General features: G+C 42.0%; 1 protein-coding gene across 1 annotated transcript in view; it reads left to right on the top strand.

The window, feature by feature from the left end:
• T265_10111 (hypothetical protein) overlaps window positions 1–1,093 on the top strand; it is a gene marked incomplete at both ends in the record, with an annotated part of 9,983 nt that extends 8,890 nt beyond the window's left edge. Inside the window, one exon of the mRNA XM_009176383.1 lies at window positions 726–1,093. Within this exon, the coding sequence (XP_009174647.1) occupies window positions 726–948 (223 nt within the window). The remainder of the gene's footprint in view (window positions 1–725) is intronic.
• Window positions 1,094–9,997: the final 8,904 nt, after the last annotated feature.

The raw sequence follows: 9,997 nt of genomic DNA, 5'->3' as shown, positions 1-9,997 counted from the left end.
CTCCAATTAGTACACGGCGCTCAAGCAATATGGGGGCAGTTTAGGCGAAATTCAGCTTTATTTATAGCAAACGATCATCAGATTATGGCATTTTGCTAGCTCGTGTATCTTGGAGGGTACAGAATTTTGACAAATACTGATGCAAGCCGGTTCAGGAAATATGTGAAAGTGCCAGATTCAGGTTGTTTTAATTTCCTGCAGTTAGTGGGAGAAGATGGTTAAATAACAGCATTTGAGAATGTGATCTTTTTTCTTATGGGAATGCACTACCACCCGTATTTCTACTCAGATTTTGTCTTCCGTAACGTACACAATAACCACTGTCTTTTGCATTAAATTGTGCATTTAAAGTTAGCTTTAGCCAAGCGTTCTTTTCGTGCTTTTATTTTGAAACTTTATGCAAACCTTCGTACGCACACTAGCGTGCCCATCAATATAATTCACCTATTTCCTTGGGTTTGGGTCCTTAGAATGTTTGTTTTCCAGTGATCCCGGCCATGAAGTCTTTAGATAGTATTGGAAGTGAGATATCTGGATGTGGACCCTACCCGTGGAAGTCAGTTGCACGGAAGTCACATTGTCATGCTTATTTACTCCATTACATGTACAACTCTTTGGGGTTTGGGCAGGAATATGAAAATAAATTCTCAGACCATGGCTTTAGTCTTTGGCACTTAAGTTTAACTCACATTATGCTATTATATATTCTCAACGCTGCAATTTAGTGGCAACTACAGAGGTCAAAAACCGTATACAGCTGGAACAAAGAAGGATTGCTTAACATCAACCACAGTCAATGGACCGAAGCAAAAAAGATCGACGACATCTGGCAGCGGAAATCTGTGGCAGACGCGCAAAACAACAGCAGCTAAGCTCATTTCCTTCTTGCTGATTCTTTTGTTGGTACGAAGTCCCATTCCTCGGAATAATAAACAAACCGCCCATTAAGTTAACAAATATGGTGAAAACTGTGTTTTGCGAATTTTACCCATAACAAATTATTTGAAATCACTCTCGTTCGTTTTTATTTTATTAGTTTAACTTTTCACGTATAACCGAAGCATTTTAATGATAATAAACTTGTCCTTGTCTGATTATGAAGGCTTATCATGTTATTACAAAATGTAAAATGCATTGAGTTTAAATTCATTAACAGCTTGTGGATATGTATGTATACAAACTCCTATAAATTCCATTCTAAATGGGGGAAAGATGGAGTAAAAAGTTAGCTCACCGTACATACCAACTCTGTCCTAACTGACAATTAGTTCTTGTACTCTCCGTAGGTGTCAGGTGATTTGGGTTGCCTGATTTCACTTCAAAATTCGTTCCTTCCGTTTGGTGAGTTTGGCCGTGTTGAGAAACCGTCTATCAACACTATGTCACACATTCTACGCTGCTGGGTCTCCTATCAGAATAGATGAAACTGCAAACAATTGGTGAAACATTGTGAGCGACACTGTGCATACGTGAACAAATGCAAATCGATATAATCACTCTATACTCTATAACCGATGGCGTAATTTCGAAAGCTGAGTGAGTGAATCTGAAGCCATGAACGCACTCAAGAGCGGGGTTGACTACAATTTAGTCGAACTGAGAAAACCTGATACTTTAATCTCCGAATGTACTGGGTAGAGGAATCGGTAACCTCCGCCATCCATGAAATACAAATGCGACATGCCGCTTCCTAAAATGATTTGGAAGTGGGGCACCAAACTCTGTAAATTGCAACAGCTGTTTTAAGCCCACCAATAGATGAGGTTACCTATTGCAAGGACGAAATACACTGCTCGTAAGGTTTCTAAAAACTCTTTGACCACCGGTTTTGTCCTTCTTGTCACTCATCAAGAAGGCGCAGTTCAAGAGTGTCCGTTTCCCAAAGGTTCTACTTGCACCAAAATTAGACGAAATTCGACCTATACACTTGTTTGCACACCAATTGGGTTTCGGCAGGAAACTGGGCTGGAACCCGGCTGAATCCTCTTTTGTGGTCTTCCCCAACCCAACGTGTTGCACCAGACCGCTTCATGATTCAGTTGGTAGGGTACTAAAGTTGAGAATATCGAGGTAAGAAGTTGAGAAAAACGTGACTGAAAGTAAAATTCATGCGCCTTCCTCATACAACTCACACCCAAATCGGATCACATTCACATGACCTATATTTGACCATGGTTTAGATCGCCGTGGTTCATAACATGATAACCATAGAAATCGCATGTGTTCAGGTTGCGAGAATGGCTTTCCGATGGCCACAGAAACTCGGAATCAATCTCCCCCTGGAAAGAACTTGGTGTATGTGGATGAATTATCGGCCACATCAGCAAATACAGCCACGATCATTACTGCAACAAACCTAGATACTCCTCGGGAGACGCCCAATAGCTCCACCTCTTCTAAGTGTGAGCCGTCTGCGGCAAAGCTGACACTGGTTCGGCTTCTAATTTCGTGTAACCTGTATTGAATCAGTTTCCCTTAAAATTTCCACCGAGAAATATGTACGGATAACTACAAGGCTTTTCCGGTTTTGTGACGAAATCATCAACCTTTGATACAAAAACAGGCTTCCCTTGAAGTATATACGAAGGAATAAGAGTATTTTTGGGGTCCCTAAGAGTTTTAAAAAAGATTGTTTAGTAAACCCATTACGCAGATTTCAGGAACGTGATGCAAACACACACAGTTGGAGCTCTTCATGCAAGCTTCACTAGACTCACCTTGCATCGAACATGTGGAATCTGTCCCAAGATTAGTAGTACACACATTTGCCTACTTTTGAGAAGGCCTATCTCGATTCTCCTTTTTTTCATGGAGGTCCATCCTGATGATGATGTCAATCCAGTTGTGGAATGCACTGCTGTCAGTCATTCTGCATGCCCTAATGAGTTGTTTACTGGACACAGAACAACACGCATGATTTAGGTTTCTTATAAGATAGGTTATCAGTTACATTGATTTGTCGGAATACTTCGCCTTAGTATTCTGGAGTATAATGAATAGTGGATGACAGGAAACAGTATCAAGTTCTGAGCTCAAACTAAAGCAACAACTGCGAGATCGACGCGAGAAAATGTCATCCAAACAAGAAACTACCACAGATAAACATAATTATTTCAAGTGCTTCACTCATGCTGTGGGTGCATGGGTGTTTGTGAGTCAATTCAAGCAGGCATTGTGAGCAACGGATGCTAGAGGGGTTGTTTCCGTAGACAAGCCTGTTTTTGTGGTCCAGACATTCAATACATAACGAAAGATATCCCCATCCAAGAGTTTAAGGCTTGGTTGGATGTCATCCTACTCAGTTCAAAGCATTTTGAATGGATAAGTAAATGATTAGATGTGGTTTATTTTGTGATATTTTGTGAATATTGATCTCCTAGTAAATTTCATCACGACGTAATCCGGTTGCCTCAGAAAACAGCAACGAACGTCAATTATGCCACCGAAATCATTTGCATTGATCCTTCAAATGCGTTAGCCTGTTGTCTGCAAAAGCTGCGTTGTACACTGGCAAAGGATGAAACGGACGCACCGTGCCACTTTTCCTAAGTTTCGACACAGATTAACTTCACACAGCTAAACCTCCATTGAAAAGATTCTGAATTTCCCCTCAATCAGACATAAGTAGCTCAGAAGGATAGTCCACACAGCGAGCAAACCTCTCATATGAAATGCCGTCACTCAGAGTGCCAGTCAATGCGTAAACATATGACGGGAGTTTGGTGATGAAGCGTAAGTGACGATATGAGTTAGCACATTGGAAGTGAATCGCCTCACTGCATAACCACTCTTGACCGAATCGTTCGGTGTTCAAATACTAGCTGGGAAGTTGCAACTCAGAATCACCTTGGAGGTTCGTAAGGGGCGGATAACTGATGATCCCCACATAGATAAAACAACCGTACAGGGTTTATCGCCTTTATCCCATAAACAGATTTTACTTACAGGTCCAAAAGATTTTGAAAATGTATCGGAATATTGGTTGCTTATCAAATGCTTTTGGTTTGTTCGTTGAGCTTGACAACTGGCATGCAAATGTTTCTGACTTGACACAATGTGTACGCGATTGGGGGCTAGTCTCTGTTTCCGTTTCCATAAATGTGTGTTCCCTCCTCTGTCTTGTTTGATTTAGTATGCTGGCACTATTGCACTTAAAATTGGTGTTCTCACTGTTCTTCAGTTGGAGAGATGAACAAGTGTTGGTCGTGTTTTCCAATAGACGGCTTGTGTTGACGGATACTAGTTAGAATCTTCCAGTACATGTGTTCCACCTGGTGAATGTCACAGTTACTGAATTGTTTTTTTTGGGGTATTGTATGGGATATTGTATGGTGCTAGGTTCTGTTCTTGGGATAAAGCATTCAAGTACCGTTGCTGAGTTCACGGAGGCGTCTCAAGCTAGATCTTGTAGACCACCAAAATCGAATGATCCTGAAATTACCGTAATGCCAGCGTTTGTATAGACTACCTTGGTCGTGATTACTCAAGAAGTTTCCACAATTTTTCATTATCATTCATTGTATATCCTACATGTTTCCTGACTAAAAATCTAGTCAATTCCTCGAGAATGAATTGGATATGTGAAACTCGCCAGTTTTATCTAAAACCTGGATTCTGTTTTAAATGAAATTTCAAGTAAAGTTGTCTGCAAAGCTTCCTGGATTTTTGATGAAATTGGCTTTGCTTACAGAACAAAACCTCCATCCAAAGAGTTACAAATCCCCTCCTAGTACAAATCTATAGAAAACCTTGTCACTCTGAGATCGTTGGAGAAGCTCTTTTTAAAGAATTGTCCGGGTTTTCCTTCACCTTTCCAGCTACACAAAAGCCGGGTGGAATCTCTGGGCATGAAGCATTTCTTTATTGCCTGAGCAAGATGCGGGGTTTGCCTAAGTGGTTATAGCGGAATTTACTTTGCCTCTGCCTTTAGACTTTCCCTGTCTGGCAGTATTCCAGTCTTCGTGCTTCCTTCTGGTGGCATGGCAGTTAGGCACCGAAAGGGTGCTACAGTTGAACGATGTATCGTAAGAGTAAATATCAGGTTGCATAACAAACTCAAACTGAACGTCACCACCTTGGGTTCAACTCATACAGTTTTTTCCTCGACAGCGCTTAACTAACTAACCAGTCGTTGGCTGCATTGTCCACCAATGCCCAATGTCGATTTCGTATTCACCAGGGGTACTCAACACAAAAATTAGTGTTTGATGTTCATTAATGCTACAAAACAATTACACGTGATTTTTATGGACTGAACCCAGTAAAATGCCGTTAGATAAATTGTGTATGAGGAACTAGTGACAAAATTGCGGTGCTTCCTATCGGAGTCTCAGATTATGAGAATCTTCCGTGTGAGTCAAATCATTTTCTCAGTATGTCAGGCAAAAGTCCATTGGGTAACAATGAAGTGCCCCCTAAAGACTTAGTCCAGCAAGGACCTCCAAATCAAAAACTACGAGCTTCGGATCTCCGAAAGATGATTTGATAAAGAAAGGTGAAAGTAAATAGAGGATAAATTGGATGATACTACTCGTTTCCTACAGCATGTCGTCGCACTGGTGGTCCATCACTATAGAAACTGGATAGTGAATATCAGTCAGGCTACTTTCTCAGAATTATTTACTCATCCTCATGAACCTACACAGCAATATCCCCGTAAATACAGTTTGAAGTAATCAGTTGTTTCGAATCGCGTGTTATTTGTGTGGTGCTACTAAAATGTGCTTTCTTGGATGAAAAATCACCGCAAAAAAAACATTGTGTGTGGTCTGACATTCAAATTACGCACCAAGTCCGTTCGTTTGGTGGTGGTAAAGAATACTGCCTACGTGGTAGTCTTTTCTACAACAAAAATATGCAGCCAAATATCCACATCTTCCTGAGTGGTATCAATCAGCCTCACTGTGTTTAAGAGCGTGGTAATCCCATCCAATTACATAATCTGTTTAGCCAATGGCGACGTGTACTGTGCACCGTAGTACAGCATCTTTGAGAGGTATCTGAATGCGATGTCGTTCTCGAAACATTTTGACCGTGCTAGTACATTTGGTTGTGACAGAATCCGCCCTGGTAGATTCAAAATATTATCCAGGATTACACTGATTTTCTGAGTTCCAAAGAACATCTGGTGAGTCCACATTCTTTACCGACTGGACGGCGGTGTCGGCTCCTGTGAATGATGTGATCGATGATGATCATCGCTGCACGTCTCCGAGATAGCAGCGACAATGACCAGGGCAAGTCTCTCTGGCTTTCAGCCTTCCAGTAAATTACTCCCGTAGTAAATCCCAAAAGCAGCAATATGAATCCTTCCTAAGTCGCGGAAAATTCGGGTTTTCAATCGCCACTATGTAATGCGTTTTTGACAGAACCCCTTATTCTTCGCACAGTTCACTCCAATCTGAGGGATTCCGTCCAAAGACCCTGGATGAATATGATATTACGAAGACAAACATTCTCTGGCTTTAATAAGAACAGATTACTACCTCGGTTTGCTTTATATTGTTTTGAGGTAGGTACATGCTAACTTCACCTGTTTATTGCACCTTTGTCGGCGATTGTTGGACAAGCTATTTGGAGAATTTTTGGGATTCATATTCCGCATGGATCGAAGGATCACGAGTGGATGTGATCACTCCTAAATCACTTGGCAGCGTGTTTTGTTCATGCAGAAAGTTTTCGTTCAACAGAGTAGAGAATCGCACTTCCAAATGAGAAGGAGCATCTGGATCACTTCAAGTCCAACGCGCTAAGGTCATCTAGTGAAGTAACCGTTCTGGGATTCGTTCGTTCGTTTTGCAAGTCCACTCTGAGTGTGATATAGTGTAGTGCGGAAATTATCCATGGCCTTCTACTGCGTTGCAAGGGGCTTATGGAATTCTGTTCACGGTCAGAGCGTTGTTGACCAGGTGTATCACACCTGTCGTCACACATCTTAGGTTCGAAGATCACTCTTGGCGCCCAAAGCTGTTGCCCATCGGCAACATTCTATATGCCTTCCTGCCAACCTGCTGTGGTAAACGTTTAGTATCGTTAGTAGTGACACGCGTTTGTAGTGCGCCAGCTGAATTCTGACCGTCAATTCATGTTGTGCCGTAAAATTAGGTTAGCTCTACATCTTTTGTTACCGGTGTCATCACCGTGAAGGCATCTTTGTCTTACTGGGCCGGTCGCTTATGATATTCGCATCAACATTTATAGAACACAGCTCATTTTCTAGCGTTCTAGCCTCCTACGCTTTTGAGGATGTGAGCGGTGGCCAATAAGGGAGTACCACCCAAAACCGTTTTTTGAATCAACAATATCTCAAGCATTTGCGAAACCAAGCGGGTGTTACCACTTTGTTTTCATTGGTGAACTGATACTCTCAGCTTGCATTTGTCAAACAATCCATCGTCGATACATGTTTGATGGCAAACAGCAGCAATGACCACCTCATTGTGATCGATTCCGTTGACAGTGATAAAGTGCGCTCCTCCCCCAAACCGAACAGTTTCATTCGCCCTAAGTCCTTTTCACGCACTGATGTTATTCACAGCGAGAGATTTCCACCCACCAAAGTATAGTTATACAACTCCGGGCCCTCCGCGGTGATGTAGAGAATACGCAACAATCGTTTTCACAATGCTCGGTGCATATGCTTGACCAGACATGTAGTGTTGCTTAATGCTGCCATAAGAACCAACTAAAACGACGCCCGACCGATCTCCCCCTAATCACCTGGAACTATGGTGTGGATTGATCAACAGGAGTAATGTTATTATTCTCTTGCAAGCTGTAGAAATAGGGAAATTACGACCCTTTGTCAAGCAATGTATCCATTTACTTAGTCAGACATATCATAACCTTTCGTAGTACAGTGGAAAAATATCTATTAGACAGTTGGATAAATGGGTCGCAGCTGATTTTTCGGTGATTCGTTTTGTATAGATGACATTCAGGACTCAAGCATAGGACGGTAAGGCACCATTGATCCAGTCGATTTCACTCAGTAAAAGGAAATGAACTACAGGGTTTTCGTTTCCAATAAAATGACCAACTTATGGTGATTAATCGAACGATGCCCCCATTTAACCAAGCAGTGTGTCTCTTTTCCCTGTTTCACGAGTAATCTACCCGTATCCTCCCCAGGATTCGTAGCCCATGATGCTTGCCGACATTGTTGAAACAGGTCACTCTCATTGAGTAGACCAGTAGATGTGCCCCGTTATTGCAGCGCTCCAGTTTTAAGCCAGCCAATGATTATCAGTTGTCTTCGATGAGGTTCGCTAATCGCCCGAATTAGTATTGATCCCTCCTTCGAATGGATTGAGGTTGTGTGAGGCGGCTTCTTGTAGTCCACTTAACCACTAATTTTGAAGGTTTGGAATAGAACTAATGCAGACAAGAGGACCGCCTCTCTTTTTTTAAATCTAATGCGTGGCCACAATTTCAAATCACTTTCGTGAGGCTAGCACTGCTTAGATGTCATGAAGTGTGATTAACACTTCAAACTACACTACTTGTGGAGTTGCTACATCTCTTATGAGAAAGAAGAGAGGTGCAGTTGCCGTTACCATGAGCTTAAATTTATTTACTTTGTTTTTATGCTTGATATCATTTCTAGATGTGAACAAGAAAACTGTGATACAACAACAATGAAAAGATATCGACAACAAGACAGACCTTGTAACTGCAGACACGTCCTCGCAATGAACTATATCAGCCTTCAAAAGCTCACATTACCGACGTCTTACAGTAGCACCCTGGTTGTAAACGTTTTGGGCCGTTTAGACATAGGGTCAAGATAAAACTCGGGCAAAACCCGCGACGGATTGTGGGGTGTAACAATATTCAGTAATATTCAGCTAATCTACGGATTATTTGGACCGCCGAGTGAATATTTCGAGGATCCCAAGATACCCAGTTCCCTTGACGAGTGTAAACCAGTGTGATTTGCTGATTTGTTGTATTGGTCACTATTATAGTAACAGCCCACATAAGTATGGAATTAATCCAAATTTTATCATTTGGCCATGGAACAAAAATGTTCACCCTACAGTGGCCACGATATAAGAACGAGGGATCCATATCTATGTATTTATCTCTGAAGCATGACCGTATCGGATCGAGTGAAAGGGATCAGTGGCCGTCAGCGAAAAGAGATTCTTATGACCATGAGGATTACGTCTTGATGCATTTTAATTGGAGACAGGAACTAATAAAATATCGTGAAGCAAACCAAAACCCAAACTCATCCATCATGCTCCCGGAATGAGTAGGATAAAACCAACCGAACGTAAACCGGAGGATACCGGTATCTCTATTTGTGTATGGACTGTCTGGACCATACAAACAAGTTTGTCTACTGATCCTCACGCGGCATACTTGAATCGATTCGTAAACATATGCACATTATGTCTGTAGCTTATGAATCGACATAAACTTCAAGAGAAAGTTTGATGGGGACTTTCGCGAACTTCGGCAACATGGCATCAGTAGCGCATACGTCCGCATACGACAGCCTAATGAGCGATTTTGATGGATTTTCAGCTTTACGTCTACCCTGACACGCCTAATTATCAATCTCACTAATAGGGGATTGCCTACCCTACATCACAAAGGATAACTGGAGGGTTCTCAACTCACACATCAACTTGTTCACCAGTTCATGGCTATAACGGATATCTGTCGAAAATGAGGACCGAAGTCTAACCGGCTTGGATTACAACGGAGCAAGCAAACTCACTAACGGTGCACTCACATATCCCTTAGTTGACATTAGCCACTAGATCTACCTCACCATGTGTAAACAAATAGGCTGAAGGCTGTTTTCCTTCATGTGCTGATGGCAACTCAGTCAACAGTTGTTCCGCAACACAACCCAATTCCCGATACTCGCGGTTGACAAATCTGGGTCGTAAATTTACTTTGGCCCTCTACCGTTCATATTGTGACAAACGCAACTCATGCTTCTAAGCTGCCTCATCGGTTGTTGTGGGCTTCACTCCATATCCAT

Source organism: Opisthorchis viverrini (genome assembly GCF_000715545.1).
Source record: "Opisthorchis viverrini unplaced genomic scaffold opera_v5_333, whole genome shotgun sequence".
Lineage (NCBI taxonomy): Eukaryota > Metazoa > Platyhelminthes > Trematoda > Opisthorchiida > Opisthorchiidae > Opisthorchis > Opisthorchis viverrini.
This window is presented reverse-complemented; position numbering and strand designations above follow the sequence as displayed.